The 17,201-nt window shown below is 40.9% G+C and overlaps 1 protein-coding gene across 1 annotated transcript; it reads right to left on the bottom strand.

Moving 5' to 3' along the window:
• Nucleotides 1–621: 621 nt before the first annotated feature.
• Nucleotides 622–11,116, bottom strand: UFM1 (ubiquitin fold modifier 1). The gene is made up of 6 exons (XM_086481907.1): nt 11,069–11,116; nt 10,923–10,979; nt 10,458–10,515; nt 6,208–6,247; nt 5,739–5,771; nt 622–2,003 (listed from the first exon to the last, which is right to left on the bottom strand). Coding segments are annotated over exons 1-6 (258 nt in total). The 5' UTR covers nt 11,071–11,116; the 3' UTR covers nt 622–1,935.
• Nucleotides 11,117–17,201: the final 6,085 nt, after the last annotated feature.

The following is a 17,201-nucleotide window of genomic DNA, read 5'->3' as shown; positions in this document are numbered from 1 at the left end:
CATTTTACTGGTGAAACGAAGCCTCTTTACCAAACAGAAAAGTTATGTTCAGATTTTAGAGGCCACACTGAGACAAAGGTGTAATGAACACAGAAAGTACTACAAAGACCAGTTACTGTTCCAAGTGAACAGAGCCATAAACTACTGGCAATGCAGTACCTCGAACAAATACATACCTAAGTAACAGTGTAAGAAATGTTAGCCACCATTGGAATTTTTTTTTTTTACATAACCCTCTGTTACATAAGCATCAGAGCATCTTAGTTTCAAACTGCATTTAGGCATGATGGCCTTTCGGAAACTATATTGCACCTTTAGACAGGAAAAAAAAATCAAACGTTCCTGTTATATTCCAGAATCACGTGGCTTTTTCAGGTATTCAGTCAAAAGACTTGCAGACAAAAATCACAAGCAGTTAATCTGGCTCTTCCTAATTATATTGTGGCATTAGATTAATAGAAACTACGCACTCTGCCCTTTAAGGGCAGTGTTCTGTAGAATTCTGCATAAGAAGGATCTTTTGGCTTTAAATCAATCTCGAAGCATGTTTATTAAAAGGTTAAAGGGCAGAGTTTTTAATTATTGTCAAAATCTAATTAAGAATACGAGAGAAGAACAAAGTTTGCAGTTTTTTTCATATAATTGTTTATTAAAATAAAGGAAAGTCCAGAACTTTACAATTCATCTTACAAGCTGGAAAATGTTTGTAGTCAAATACCACTTTCAGAAGAGTTTTTCTCTATATACTCCATTTACACGCACTTAGAAGGGCATTTTGTACTTCTGCACTATCTGACACATTATCTGAACATTTTTCTAGGGCATGGTTATTGCACAGGGCTGTCGTATTTGTGACAATACACATTTAATCAAGCACTACATTGCCCATTGCTCTTCTGGTTACACTCAGTAGCACGGTAAAAAATTGCAATAGGTAAGATTTTGCCAAATATATTAAATTACAAAGTAGATTACCAGTTCAAGAAAAGCAGCAATTTCTCTAATTAAAACACAAACCTGACAGTTTACCCCTGGCAATTCACAAACAAGAAGCGCATAATGTGAATACAAACATTTCAGTGAATTCAATGCTGTCTCCCACGTAACACACAGTGACAAAACAAGACTTTCAGAAAGAACCAATATCAGTTTCCTGAAAAAGGAATGTCATATTTGACCAGCACCTACACATTCCCAAATTATGCTGTAATCCTACTCAGCTGATGGCACTTCACGTGAGGAGATGAGGTCTCATAAATTCTCTGAAAATGCATTTAGTTTAACTGCACAATGTGTCAAATGAAGTTTTAACACATAGAAACCTCTGTTTTCTCCTTTATCTAAAATATTTTCAGCAATTAAATCTTATAATTAGTTTGGAACATTTGGCAGTTTACTTATTTGTGTAATAAACCCCTGAAATTTCCCTTCTATTTGAGCTGAACACTTGAACCATGTGAAAACTGTTCCTCTAAACATAGAAGTAAGTTTAGAAAAAAAATAGAGGGGGAAAAAAAAAAAGGCAAAAGTTTTAGCACTCAGGAGGAACAATTTCTTCGTAGCAAAATCATAACACAGTTCCCCCTTCCACAAAATAGGCTCAACAATCTCTTAAATAGCTACTGATCCCGGCTGTGTGTTTACCCTTGTGGTGTCAGTAACACCTATAGAGAAGTCCATCTTCCTTTCAGGGACGCAACACGCACTCAGCCCCTTCTTCTACTAGTGAGGGAAGAATCGGTGCATGAGTTCATACATTTTAACAAGAAAATGAAACCTTATCTTATGTTTCAAAAAGAAAAAACAATCAAATCCTGGGAAGTAATTTTTCCTAGCTTTGAAAAAGGCCAATTCATTAGTCGTATCCTGGAGTTCCAAAATAAATAGACCTCTGCTGCACGGCAACGTCACTTACTCCAAAGCTTTCAGGAGATGTTAAGAACTCCCAACTCGATCTCTGGGAATAATCCGTAGATCTGAACCATGCTTTAGAAATACATTTCCTGAACAAACAAACAAACAAATCAGGATGTGTTACCAACCAATCAAATAAAATGTGTCCAGAACAAGCATACACATTTGAAGGATAATAATGTTAGGTCAGTGTTTAATATCTTTGTAGTAATTCCTCTAATATACCATAAATATATTTTTTATGTTTCCACAGAATTTCACTTTATCCCTCTTACTCCAAAGAGCTCTTATTTTTAAATAAAAATACCAGACCCCAAGTCATCTAATAAGACTTGCAAGCTATGGCCTTTCAAACTTTGCAGTTCCATACCTGAATGTCTCGTTTCACTTAGACACCATAATAATTTCAAGATCGGGAAACGAAGTTTTACTTTTTTTTTTTTTTCCCCGAGGTCATTCATGCATATACTAATTTTTATTTCTCTCCTTGGTTCAGTACTTATCTGCTTCTAACTTCGGAACCTCAACTGTACTTTTCTTTTAGGAAGGCTCTCCACATATCCAAGCATAAGTCAGTCTCATTTTAGCATAAAAAAATCTTGAACTTCATGTTTATTATGGTATAGTCTTAATCATGACAGTCTTTTCAAGAGGACATAGTACGAAAATTATAAGTTTCTAACAGTCATCTAGAACATTTTCTGCATTTATTCAGAACTGCCATTCAGGCTGCTATTTTCTTCTATTAAATGTAACACTTGAAAATGAAATCACACTGCTAGCAGTAATGCATTATTTTATGACTATATGGAACTTTTTTTCAATTTTATATGCTACTGTATGAAACAGACTATATAATTCCACATTATCAGGTTTTACTACTATCTACCTATTCTTATTCATCTTTGCGTTGACTTGTAAAAACAGAATAATTTTTTTTTTCTCCCAAGCACCCCATTTCAGGGATGAAGAGTGCTCTCATAAAAGAGATTAAGACATTTAACATTTGTTCAGTTTATTAGCATATTGGAACAAAGCTACCCTTTTTCAAACTTCACTTTTCCGACATGTGGATCAGGATCAAAACCCTTCTATTTATTCAACATAATCAGTATCATAAAATCAGTTCAAGAGTGTGTTATCAGAAGACAATCTGGTTTTAGAGATCTGGCCAGACCACATATTGAAGAGATCTAGAAAAGCCACTGAACACAAATCTGTCGCACCAGCAAACCAGAGAACTAAGCTTACTAACCTGGATGAAAAGTATCCGTATTGTAACGGCCATCATAAAACTCCAGGGTTCTAAAACAGGCCACAGCTGCATCTCATGCAGACAGCAGTTCACCCCACCTCTCAGTCTGTTTCCATCATTAATGTCACAGTAGTTTTACTAAAGTTACGGCGTACCATTCCCTGAACTACTGAGGATTTAAAATTGAAAAAAACTCAGGAATTAAGTGCTAAGCCTAACCTTTTCAGCTTTCGTTTCCCCTGCTCCATGGAATCATGTCAGGAGAAAAAAAGAATGTCATACTGGAGAAATAGTGGAACGGTACAAAACCTCTGAAATCCCCAAGGACTACTAAGATTTTATTCCTAGATCAACTTATTTTGGGAAGTTTTTGAAGACTAAAGCAAGTGTTCAATCTACAGGAACTTCAATATATGCAGAAAAAAAAGAGGGGGAAAAAAGGTACATTTTACTCAATCAAGTTTCTGAGATATCAATTAGTAAGGCTGAACATAAGTTTGTATCTGAATTATATATGTTTACTTGTAAACTGAGGAGGGATTTTGGGCTGGGTCTTGGGTTTGGTGTAGGTCATTTTTTGCACACACCCCCCCCCCCTCCCCTTTTTTTTTCCCTCTTCTCCGGGGGATGGGAGGTCAGGTTGGTGTTTGGTTTGAGTTTTCTTCCAGTTTAAGGGCAACATCCCACAGCATTGTCAGGGCAATGGTACCTTCTACCTATGTGCAATCCATATGCCTAGTCTTACATTTGCAGATAAGATTAAGGCTGTGATGAAAACATTTTACACCTAGATGGTCTTGATTTACCTGACCCTTGATTGTGAGAGGCTGTCTTATACCACTACTGAGTATTTCCTCAACATTTATAAGAACTTAGGAGACGTAAAGCAAACCAACTGGAGAAGTGAATTCAATATGAACAGCTGTAAGCATGATGAACTACCACGTGGATGTTTTCATTCACAAGACAAGTAGTCCTAAATACATTTACTTTGCAGAATTAAGCTACAGCTAATTCGAGCTACATAATACAAAATGAAAGTATACTTTTGAGGAAGAGAAACAGAGTAAGTAAATATACCTTAACTTAAGCAACCAACTTTACCTGTTTTGCCTACGTATTCCTCTGTGGTGATGTGAACATGTGGCTTTACATGTGGGTGATGATCTAGTAGCTAAACTAAATTATTAGTTTTATTATTGGTTTTTAACACACTTGGTCATGGGATCATGATGAGGACAGTATCAGCTGAGGAGTCTGCCTGAGGCAACACACTTGTCAAACCATAATCCAGGTGTCCTAAGGCAAGCCCAGGAAGGATAGAAACCTCCGTTGGAGCAGGAAGACAAACACTCACTTGATCTTAATTTTCAAATGTTGTTGATGCAATCACAGACCTCAGAAATGGGTCACTAGGTTTAAATGCTTCCTTTTACAACTCCAAGAAGTTCCCCAAACTAATGTCAAGCAACTACTCTTCTAACTACCAGATACTATTATGTGCACTGCAAGGACTTACTTTATACACACAGCCAAGTATGCTGATAATACCTTGCTTGCTTATTCTGTTTTTAGATCTGAAAAAAAAAATATGGTGTGGTATCTTCAAGAACAACCGGCAGGCAGAAGGCATAAATGAATGAGACCCGGCAGAGATCTCACGCAAAAAACGGTCTCCTATCAACTGTTCGTCATGTTTGCAAGCAGGAGTAAAACTAGATTCAGTTTTCACTAGATGACTGGGTTCCACAAGCACCTAAGCCATTTTTATTACTTCTTAGTAAAAAGTTATGATGAACGTTTCTTCCCTAACAAGATACTCCACTCCAACTCATCTCAAATGGGTTGAGATTAGACTACTTTTATAACTGTCCAAATTAATTTAAAATTATAGCTTTTCAAGAACAAGTCCACAGAAGCCTGCTTCCAAGACCACAAACCATCCTTAGTACATTCAACATCTGTACCACACTTCCATATATTTCAGGAAGCGATGGGGAAAAGCTTTACACTTTTCTGTGACGGAGATAAAACTCTTGTCTCATAGCAAGCCTCCACAGTTGAAATCAGAGGTTTCTCATATGGAATCCCTTGGCAAAAACAAGAGGGCTATCGGCAAAGAAGATCGTCTCTTCTTGAAAACATGTTTTCCAAAGCACCTAGCGTTCCTGCCATAAAAATGAGTATTATTTTTTAAACATATCTCATGAGAAGTGCTGCTAAATAGCAAATACTACCGAACTAGGTGGAGAAAAAATATAGCTATTGCTTGTTATTTCAGTAGCACATAATACAGCATTGCTCTTTTAAACTGCACACTAAATAGGTAAGCTCTGAGAATCAGAAGTGCCTCATTTTTTCACAAACCTAAATAAACAAATGCTGAACAGCAGTTCTGTGGATTTAACCTTTACACCCTACACTGACTGTAGTGTCCAACTGCTGGGTAATGGTTCTCCCATTTAAGGAATCAAAACTTAAAGTATAAATCAACCCCAAATGCTACACAGTAGTTTAAAAGAAAAATACTTGAGGTTTTTAATAATGGGCTTCATAAATGATAACTTACCTGCTGTCTGTGCAGGGTTTATTCCTATACCATCTAGAAAAATTAAAAAAAAAATAAAAAAGAGAAAAAAAAGAGAGGTAGATGAAACAGACATATTACAATTTACTACACTAAACTTACAGCTCAACAATATATAATATATATATAATCAACAAGATATAATTATTACATGAGGTCTTCATGCAGCTATATCCTATAACGAAAAATAATCTTATCACAGGAGCTAAGAAGAAACCTTCAGCACAGAAAATCCAAGCTATATATTTGAACAAAATCAAATTAATAGTATTAGTAGTTTAACACCTTCACCCCAGGCATAAGCAATTTAAAGAACACTGCAATATTATTAAATTCAGGTTGCAGGCTGTAGAGGTTGTGAAAGAAAAGACACTTCGCTTTTGTCAATACCATTTCACTGAAACTACAATACAAAAACTATTAAAAATATATATATAAACTATATTCTCACCATTTGTTATAATGGCACTTGTTGCTGCAGGAACTTTGAACTAAAGGAAATAAGAGTAGGACAAAACAACGTAAGACACACAGTTAAAGCAGAAAATGTATGAGGGATATTCAAAGCAATTACAATTTTAACTGGTTCAGGTACAAAAAAAGTTCTGAGTGGAATCTTTTCTCATATTTACAGAGAGCGCAAAATAAGGTTTAAAGTCAAAGTTGATTAGACACCTCAATAGAGAAAGCGAAATTTGCAGTACTAAACAACTAATTAAATGCAATTATCATTACTCATTGGATAAAATATAAAAGTTAAGCATCTGAAAAGTTAAGAAATATTAGCTATTATACTAAATAAAGGAATACCTAAAACATGAATGGAAATTAACTTCTGAGAAGCATATCTGTTACGTCTAACAGGAGTTAAATAAGAATTAGCGTGAGCTAATCTGGTTCCTAGCTTTCTCTGTGGCTCTATTGGGAGCTCTCCAACGGCACTGCTCCGAGGGCAGAGTTGACTCCAGGATTTGCTTACAAAAGGAAGCACTAACAGCACTGCATCAGATCTGGCTCCCTCAGATTTCTGACACCAGCCTGCGCAGGCTTTGTACCCTCAGTCACCACCCTGAGTCCCCACAGCACCCCACCGCCATGCACATCACACCGGTCAGTGTTACCATATGAAAAGCTCTACTCGGTGGGGTTGCACTGCAAACAGGCTTCCAACTATTTCAGAAGATCTGAACTGAGATGGGGAAGCCAAAAATAATAATTTCTCAGGGCTAGAGGGAGCCAGAAAGGTCCAGAGAAAAATCCTGCACTATGTGATGTGGTTGGACAGGGTAGGGTGGGTACCAGTCAATCAGTGCTACCTGGTTGTTCTGAAGACCAAGGACTTCCTTCACTTAGCACAATGAACAACCCACAGGGTACAAAGCGATGCCTCTGCATCAGCAAGTATCAGTGGAAGCTCCTCTCAAAGCACTTCAGCCTCCTTTCTATTTATTTAATGGAAATGGATGACTAGTTTAGTAATAATTCCACAAATGCAAGGAGGTTTTTTGTAAGTATTGTGCAAATGTACCTCTGTGGTTTGTCCCACGTACATCTAACACATGAAGGTAAAAAACAATGGGCACCACATATTGTAAGCGAGAACATTAACACTGCCACAATAAACTGTGACAATTGAGGAAAGAACTATAGATAGATAAAAACTGAAGAGAGTAGTGTTTTGAATACTCTACATTTCAATTTATGCTTTTATATATAGTCTGTATGACAACAATAAAATAAAAAAAAAAAAAAGGAAAGAGTTAAATTTGCATTATCCAAATTATCACTGCCAAGTGTATATATTGGGAAGGGCTGAGACTGCTACAAATGATTGAGACTTCCTGAGATCTCCCTATTAATGATCCAGTTTTCTTTCACTTCCAGCTCTGCCAATCACAGATTGTGTACAATGACCTTTCACATGTTATGTGACCTGCTAGAGATGACAGAAAAAAATCTGTTGTGTATTTCAGTTATTTCCAAGAAAAAAAAAAAAAAGGGAACATGTTTTGTGCAATGAAAGTAATTCAGAAAACTTTACTTGGAAAAACTGTAACCTTTGACAAAGCACAGTGTCTGAAACTTGCATCAAGAAGACCATTCTCCATCAGGGCCACAGTTCTACTGTTCCAGGGAAATTCTGGTTATGATTTCATCAAACTTTAAGACTCTGAAGAAAAACTCAGTAGAAACTTGCTAAGGCTAAAGAGCCGAAACTTAAATTCTTCTCTGTCCACTGAGCTCTAATTACTGAGGAGATAATGCACTTCCCCTAGAGACAAACTATCCTCTTTGTCCAAAATCCAGGGCTACAGTTTGACCTTTTCCTTACATGTTTTGCAGAAGATACCGCGACACGGTAAGTTATGCTGTTCAATGAACAGAAAGCATTTATAGAAGACAAAAATTCTCTCTCATTGTTTCCAATGACAATTCACAAAGGATCAAAGTAGCTTCTCTCCTGGGGAAAAGTCTAACAGGTTTTTTTTTTTGCTCTGAGTTTACAAAGCATTTAGTCCTGCCTGGTCTCACAGACATGTAAAAGGCTTTAGTAACATATCAGCTATGACAACTAAAAAAAAAGCCATATTCTGAAAAAACAATCATACATTCATGTTACTAATTTCTATTTAATACTGACACAAGCTAATACAAAAGTGCTTCACACTGGTTGTGGGGGGAGGGAGTTTAATGAAGTGTTCTTTGTATTTTCTTTGAAAGAAAGTGTTTGTTGTAGAGACATCTGATGGAATTAATCCAGCGAGCATTAACATCACCGGGCTCTTTTACGTTCCATCACACATTTTCAGTATTTCCTGTGAGCCTTCAAAAAACATCTACAATTGCGTTATAAAAAAGTACTGATTCAGACTGGTCTGAGGTCAATCAGCAAAACTCTCACAGATGCTCAAAAGAGATCAACTAAAAGAATGGTTTGCTAAACGTGAATATTCAAGTAATTAATTCCTCTTTAAATTCCCTTCACAGAGGACCCTATCACTACCAGACACCGTGGTGCCATGAGCAGCTAATGTGAACAGGTCTGACAGCAACCCTCCCTCCAGAAATGGCCCCTCACTCCTCTTATCTCCAGCTACTCAGTCCCAGGCAGTTTTCCTGGTCCCTCAGGTGAGCAGCAACAGCACGAATCCAGATTAGAGAAATAACAGGTATAAAGACTAACCCAGCAAGAAAAAACAGCTCATTCTGAACCCAGACTCCCTCTCCAAGATGAAACTGTGACAGTATGTTCAAAGGGGCGACAGAAGGGAAGGAAGCAACAGCCAGGGTCAGTTTTGGAAGACGCGACACCCCATACCAGCTTAAGCTGCATGCAGATGGTGGCAGCAAAAGTGAGCCCAATAAAGCAATGAACCAAGTTCAACTCACTGATACAGCAAAGAAACGTCAAAAAAGACCCTTTGATTAACGATTAACGAAAAAGACCCTGTTTGAACGATTCAGTCTGCAACTCCATCAGACCTCGAGCTGGCATGTGTGAGGTGACTGGAACCTCTAATGAGGGCTGGAAGGGGAAGAGGACTGTCTCTTTTGGAAGCAGCCCACAACTACAGCAGAAATGGCACTTCAGAGTTCTGTTGGACTTTTCAGCCTAGGTCTCCACGTATGGGTTCTGTGGGCACAGCTGCATTAGTTCAGATTATAAACAATTGGAAAAAAATCATAGAAAATAAAAGCACCTACATCAACAAGTATCCTTAACAGCATTTATTATTCTGTATATTATTCTGTTCAGGTAATGTTGTGAGAAACAACCAACCCACAACCTGCCCCCACAAGCTGTGTTTCCACCAAGAACTTCTGTCACATAGTGCTATAACACTAACAACACAAGGAAAGGCAAGACACCAGGTCCGTTATCCTTCCTAGTTATTTATTTTACTGCAACGCCAATGCTTGAACAAATGAAATTTTCAATAACCCTAAATTTCCCAAGTTTTCCTAAAAATACAGAAGTGGAACTGCAGAACAGACTCTTGGCTGAATCTCTTTGCTGAGGAAAAAAGCCACCATGTTTTCAAGTATTTTATTTCTCATTGTACACCCAGATGAACATCTCAATCTCTGTACACTTAATCTGCAACAAACGAAGTGCCTCTCTCCAAATACATTATGTTTAGGCACCTATTGGTTTAGGGTTCCCTGTGAAAGATCAAACACCCAGCAGCCAAAGAACGCATTATCCAAGTCTTATCCACTTAAGTCTGTTTTGTTGAATCTAACCCATATGCCCGATCTCAATACCTTCAATAATCAAAAACTGTATGTCTTCCAATACTACTGGAACTGAATGTGAGAAGAGTTTAAGAATTTCCTGAATAATTCCAGAGAATTTTGTGGATATTCTACACAAACAATTTAAAATACTAAATATGCAACAGCAGCATCATTTAATTACGTTCGCTATCCTAAGTTTTTATATTATTGATACAAAATGGCTTAACTTAACTGCAAAGAACAGGAAGTCTGTCAATACCTGCTGTTGATGTGGAAACCGACCAAGAGCAGATAAATATAGGATTCTGAAAGTTTTGGAAGGCCCACACAGACATCAGTAAAGCTTATACTCATGTGCATCTAACAAGAGCATTCTTTGTGCTGAATTAACAATTTCATTTTACAATTAAAAAGCTTTTGCTTTCAGGAAGTTAAAAACCAACGTCACCACTTTCCACTTACTTCTTCTGCAGCAAACTTCAAGACAGCTGTGAAAGGTGTACTTTCAGGCACACTTAACCTGAAATGACAACGTAAGTAAATAGGTGACCGCTCAGACAAACTGAAAAGCAGCTTTATTTGCTATTAAACTACTCACTAAAACTTCACTTCTACCAACGCAATACTCTCCCCAAAGGTACGCCTGTACTACTTGAGGCCTAGACCGAAGCCTAGAGGGACACGCGCGGTCGTAAGACAACGGGAAAAGCCCCGACAGCCGAGTGAACAGCAGAAAACCGCTCGTCCTTTCGCACGGAGGGAGAAAAACACGTTTCCCGCGGGCGCGGGAGCCCCGTCAGGGTGACCCCATCAGGGTGATCCCTAATGCCCCGCGGCCCAGGGGCGCGTATGTTTGCGACGCCGCCGGTTTTCACGGCCTCCCCGCAGCACCCGGCCCAGCCCGGCCCGCCCCAGCACTGCACTCACACTTTGTAGGGCAGCCGCGGGTCCGAGGTGAGCGTCACTTTAAAGGTGACCTTCGACCTGGGGAGAGCGAGGGGAAAGCACCGGGTTAGGGTTGGGGGGGGGGGAAGGAAAGAAGGGACAGAGGGGCAGCGCGGCCGCTCACTCACATGATGCTCCCGCTCGCCGCCGCTCCCCACCGACACGTCAACCCCCGCCCGGCGCCCAAGGGGGCCTTCGCTGTCCCTCCGCCCACCCGAGCTGCCCGCGGCGCGCCTGACCGCAAAGGAACTATCAACGTGCCCCGCCGACCGCTGCGGGGGAGGGAGCGGGGCCGTTCTGTCGCGGCGCCGGGCTGGTTGCGGGGAGGGGAGAGGCTGAGGGGCGGAGGAGGCGCCCCGGAGAACGGCGGTGAGGGTTTCTAGGGAGGCAGTGGCTCGGGCTCTTCCGCGGTCGAGGTAGGACCCAGGTACTGCGACTCCCGTGTTTCCGTAGACGACGCTCAGTGACATCCGGGCGGCCCCAGAGGGGGGGTGGCGGGAGCGGGGCTGGGCCGTGCCGGGCCGGGCGGGAGCGAACGAGAGCGGGGGCTTAGCGGGCGGCGGGCCCCGGGCCGGGCCGGGCGCGGAGGTGCGGGGCCGCTAAACGAAGATGAGTCCCGCTTCTTGTGAACGGCCGCCAGCAAGGGGCTGCGGGGTTTGAATGTGTGCTTGTGTGTGACTGCGGGCGCGTCTGCGGGTGCGCGCCGACGGATAGGGGCGTTGCGGGCGGCGGGGGTGGTTCGTGGTTGGGTTCGGCTCCCCGCGGGTTCGAGCCCGTGCGCCGCGCTCACACCGCAGCGTCCCGCGGCGCTCGCTGGAGCTGCGGGGGGCGGGGAACGACGACTCGGGTGCCGATACGCACCCATTGCTACCCACCCCCGTCATGCTCAAAATTGTTCACGTCTTCCTTGCCACGGGGGAGCTAGAGTTGGAGTTCTGTTTGGACAGTGACGGACACTTCCGTGGCAGAAAAACAGCAGGTTCCAGTTTTGTTCGTCTGCGATTTTCCACAAGTTAATTTCTTTAAAGCTGAAGAAGGTTGTGTGGAAATGCAAAGTAATTTTTGTCTTTAATGCCTGTCGATCTGTTAATAGCGATAATGGCTGAGTTTCCAACTCTGGGTATGTCAGTACTGCCACTGTAAAAATAGTTTGCCAGGCTACTTTAATATTTTCTCCAGTCACTATCATCTGGAGGAAGGACAGCTTTCATTGTAGACTGAGGTTCTGTCACAGACTGCTTGTCAGACTGGTCATGGCAAAGCAGTTTGTTGCATTCAAGTTAACTGGGGTCTCATTAGGGTTGAGGTAGCAGAAATGCTGTACAAAAGGCAATTGGCTCATTGGAGTCACTAATTTCTTACCTAAGGACTGGCTCAGTGCCCAGCCATGAAATTTGGATTTTCACCCTTATGCTGCTCTTATTTGAACATTGACAAAACTGAAAAAAAAAAAAAAAAAAAAATTAAAAAAAGAACAAGGAGAAGAAACTTGCACTTGTACAACCACATTAATATTTCTTGGTACCTGCTGTGCTTATATTATTGTACCTGTCTTTCACAACTGTATCACATTGGTGGTGCATGCTCATTTTGTAATCAATTGGTGATCTCATGGCTTTTTCATACCCCTGCTTCTTAAGAGATCACACCTTAATAATTAGAAATAATTAACAGTCATCTCTGAGGATGTAGCCTTGCATATTGTGTAGCTAAATGTCAACCCATATTTATTCTTGCCCTCTTCAAAATCAGTTATTTTTGTATGATGTTGTATCTTTGATTTATACAACTCTTGTCATCTGCAGCTTTCATGAATGCATTGCTGTTTTCTCTGCCAAGGTCATTAATACAGATGTGAATAAAAGACTGATCCTTTTCAAACTTCATTTCTTGCCTTTAAGTCTAAGGACGTCCCCTCTGAGGAAACAAGTGCACCCTAATCTTTATGCTGTTGAAGCTGGACTGCTTTTAGGACCCAAATTTACTTTGTTAAATCCGGTTTGAACATATAATGCTGACAGCAGTCTAAATCTAGGGCTGGGTAGTCCTGTGTTCTGGCCACATGGTCTTGTCCTCTGCCAGGCAGAGGAACCGACACTTGTGACCAGGTAGAGAATCAGTTCAGGGAAATGGTTTGGCTAAACCCCCAAAATTTTCCTTTTGGGTGATTTTCATCTGATTAGCTTCCTGAACCAGCAACAAAGAAGGACGTGAGGAAGCGCCTCTGGTTGGCAGTGATACCACACTGCTCCTTAGGTCAGCTTCAGATGCTGTGGAGCTGTATCCTGAGTGGGCATCAAGAGTTCGATGGTATCCTTATTTGATGGTAACATGAGGTTGTGGTGGATTGACCCTGCCTGGATGCCAGGGGCCTGCCAGAGCTGCTCTATGACTCCTCAGCTGGAGAGGGGAGAGAAAATACAATGACAGTCTTCTGGGTCGAGATAAGGGCAGGGAGGTCACTCAGCAATTACCATCACAGGCAAAACAGACCTGACTTAAAACCCACTAATCTAATTTACTGCCAATCTAATCGGAATAGGGTAATGAGAAATACAACCAAATCTTAAAACATCCTACCCTGCACCCCTCCCTTCTTCCTGGGCTCAACTTCACTCCCAATTTTTTCTACCTCCTCCCCACCAGCAGCACAGGGGTCAGGGACACAGGGCTTGTGGTCAGTTCATCGCACATTGTTTCTGCAGCTCCTTCCTCCTCAGGGGAGGACTTCTCACATTCTTCACCTGTTCCAGTGTGGAGCCCCTCCTGTGGGAGACAGTCCTCCATGAACTCCAATGCGAGTCCTTCCCACGGGCTGCTGGTCTTTATGAACTGCTCCAGTGTGGATCCCTTCCAGAGGGTGCAGTCCTTCAGGAACAGACTGCTCCAGCGTGGGTCCTCTGTGGGGTCACAAGTCTTCAGGCATCTGCCTGCTCCGATGTGGGATCCTCCATGGACTGCAGGTGGATATCTGCTCCACAGTGGACCTCCATGGGCTGCAAGGGGACAGCCTGCCTCACCAAGGTCTTCACTGCAGGCTGCAGGGGAATCTCTGATAGCAATGAGACATAGCTTTGGCTGTTCTGGCTGTGTAGGTGACAAATGGAATGACACATCCTTCGGGAATTAAAACAGTTTGGATCTCTGGCAATTTGTAAACACAGCAGTACAACAGAAAGATTTTAGGTGAGGAAAATTAAAAAGAAAAAACAACAAACAAACCAGAAAATAACAAAAATGTATCCCTCTGGATGCTGAGATGTGACTGAGGTGGATTAAAACACCTCATAGCAGTTCAGGGAAATCCTTCTAGTTGTAAATAGCATTGCAAGAGAGAAAAGTACTGCAATACATAGGAACTATTCATCCCACATGTCTGTATTGCATAGGTAGCCTCCCAGCTGGACCTAGTTTAATTGTGTTGAGAGGGGAAATACACAGAACAAGAAGAAAGGAAGTGGAATTTTAAAAGTACCAAAAAAATTACCTTACCAAGACCTATTCATTAGTATTTAATTGCCTGAGCACGATGATCACTTTTCATAGCAAAGTGTAAAATTGTTCTAGAAGGCCCAGCTATTTCTTGAAATGAGATGGAAAATGTGAAATTACAATGTGGGGTGGAGGGAGGTGTTTGTTTCTTGAGTAGTTACATCCTATATGGAGAGATTTCCTTAGTAGACGCTTGCAGCCTGAATACAATTTCCTAATAAACATTTTATCAGTTGCCATAATTATGATACGCAACACACGTAAAAAAAGCTCTCTGATAGTATTTTCTACCCATGACAGAGAGTAGAATGTGCTGGAGAACTGTATTTAAAGGAATGTTATTTAGCCTTTTTTTTTTTTTTTTAATTTTTCTCCCTGACTGTAGTCTCTGTTAGATATGGTATATTGGTGAGCATTCAGTCAGAGCAGCCCCGTGACACAGGACTGAAGTCACTGTTTCCTGCTTATCCAGCAAAAAGTAGATAAGGCCACAGTTCAGAGCCTGGCCATAAAACTAAGCTGCAGTCTTTGTGGTTTTGAAAGTTTTCTTCTTTGCTTCTGAAGCACACAGTGTGTCTTAAAATCTTTTAACCTTCATATGTATTTCTAACATTCATGAGTGTATGTGCCATTTGAAGAACATCAATTTTTATGCTGCAAAACAAGTGCCCATGTGGAGGAAAGATACCAGACAAGCATCCATCCTAAGAACTCTGTGGAGGCGTCAAAACTGAAATTTTAAGAAATGCAGTAAAATATCTCCACCTGCAAAACGTGGTTTTAGCCTTGTCAGGTTTGGACTGAATAGGGAGCATTTAACTTCCAAGAATCTTTGCCGAAAAAGCGCTGAATTAAGCCTTTTAGCAGGTACTCAGAAAATGAAATCTTGGCACTCATCAAACTTCTCTTCTATGCTCACAAACAATGAATTAAACAAATAAGCATTGCCAAGCAATATGTTCCAGGAGGGCAAGAGGGAGGCAAAGGAAACACAGCGTTTCTCCATCCAATCACTTCCACACTGAGCCCATGGATCACAGTCTGATTTCTTCTGCTCTTAGTGAGGCTGTGCTTTCACCGGATGGATCGAGCAATGCTAACCCCCATGAAAAAGGAGAGGTCCTGTTTTTAACCCCTCACTTCTGCCTCACTCTCTGTTCCTGGTCTCCTGCCTGCTTGCTGCTGCTTGCTCTGGCTTTGTTGCTCACTGGATCTACCCATGAGTCAATTCAAATCAGGGATGTTTCCCTGCTAGCTCAGAACATCAGGTCAGCTCAGGGAAAGGTCTGAGCTGAGACAGCAGAGGAGGCAAGGAGATCTTCCTCTTTTGTTGGTAGGGCAATATGGGATAAGGCTTTCTCTTGATACTGTTTCCTATAGTCAGAGGGACGGGGTCCTCCTCTGGTGGGTACATCCCCTTAACTCTCCTTTGGCTCAGCACGGTGAGGTGTCTCTTGGCTTTCCCCCTGATCCAGGTCAAGGTCATCAGTGGTAACCCTGTGACTCTTCCCAGTGGGTAGAGGCACCTTCTTGGATGCAGAGTCCTGGTATGTCAGCAGGAGTCAGTCGCCTTTCTCAGGTAGAGTCTACTCCTGCTTGCTCTGGTGGGATCTTCCTGTAGGGAATTCAGCCCTCCAGAAAGGAAGCAATAACACTGCATGATCTCTAGGTTGGTTTTGTTGCAGAACCTGAAAATGTGACTTTGTGCACCTTTCTTTGCCAAAGTTTCTGTACTCCAAGGCTTCGAGCTGCAGCATTAGGCTAGATTGACTTCTCTGCCTGAGCATATCGGCTGTAGTTGGGTTGCACTGACTTTTTACTCCCCAACAATTACAGATTTTATGTTTTCTCATTTTTTTTTTTTTTTTAACTGAAATAGTGGTGTAACATACAACATAAATCTAGCCTGTTTAAACTAGCCTGTTGGTACCTACCAGTGAGAAAACTTTAACTTTTAGACAGAGAGTTTCCACCTTTGTGAGCCTACAGCCGATGTGAGACAAAAGCAGTTTTCTATTGCATACTATGTCACTGTGTTTCTCTGTAAAATATAGGTATACATAGATATTTTAAAACGCATATGATAGAGGAAGATTATAACACTTTAGAAATGCAATGCAAAGTCAGTGATCAGACAATTCACCTTCATAATCTTCCTTTAACAAAATAATAATTAAAAACCTATTTCAGGTTGCTCATGTCACAAACATTTTACAGAAAGAATCTGTCAAAATTAGTAGATCGCATACAAGTGTCGTATTAGTCATATAGAAATTAGAATGTTAGGTCTCTATGCTTCAGAAGTTTTATTTTATGTGTCTGTTAGATAATACAGATAACCTTATACCAGGATTAGTCTTCTGAAGCACCAGCACTGGATGTATTTGTCAGCTGTAGATGGTGTTTCTTCTTCCACATGTGAAGGTTTGGTGGTGTTTTATTTTTTTTTCAGTTGCTTTGAAAAAGTAATTATTAAGAAATCTTTAAATCAGAAGGATAATAACCATTTGGCAGGAAAAAGTGTCTGGAAGAACAAAAAGTGGGCATTCTTTCTTCTTCTATCTGACTTCTTTTTGTCATTGAATTTGATTTATGTAATAGGCGGATAACACTGTTACATATAAGTACTGTGTCCTGTTTTCCAGAATTTATTTGGAATCACTTAAACTTTGAATAATTTTCCAGGTATCCCATTCATCTTAAAAGTATTTTGATTTATGTATCTTTTGTTGTGATAAGAATGATGACAGTTTTGTTAGTGATAGCAAT

The sequence above is a fragment of the Leptosomus discolor genome, chromosome 1, assembly GCF_034619465.1.
Source record: "Leptosomus discolor isolate bLepDis1 chromosome 1, bLepDis1.hap2, whole genome shotgun sequence".
Taxonomy (NCBI): domain Eukaryota; kingdom Metazoa; phylum Chordata; class Aves; order Leptosomiformes; family Leptosomidae; genus Leptosomus; species Leptosomus discolor.
This window is presented reverse-complemented; position numbering and strand designations above follow the sequence as displayed.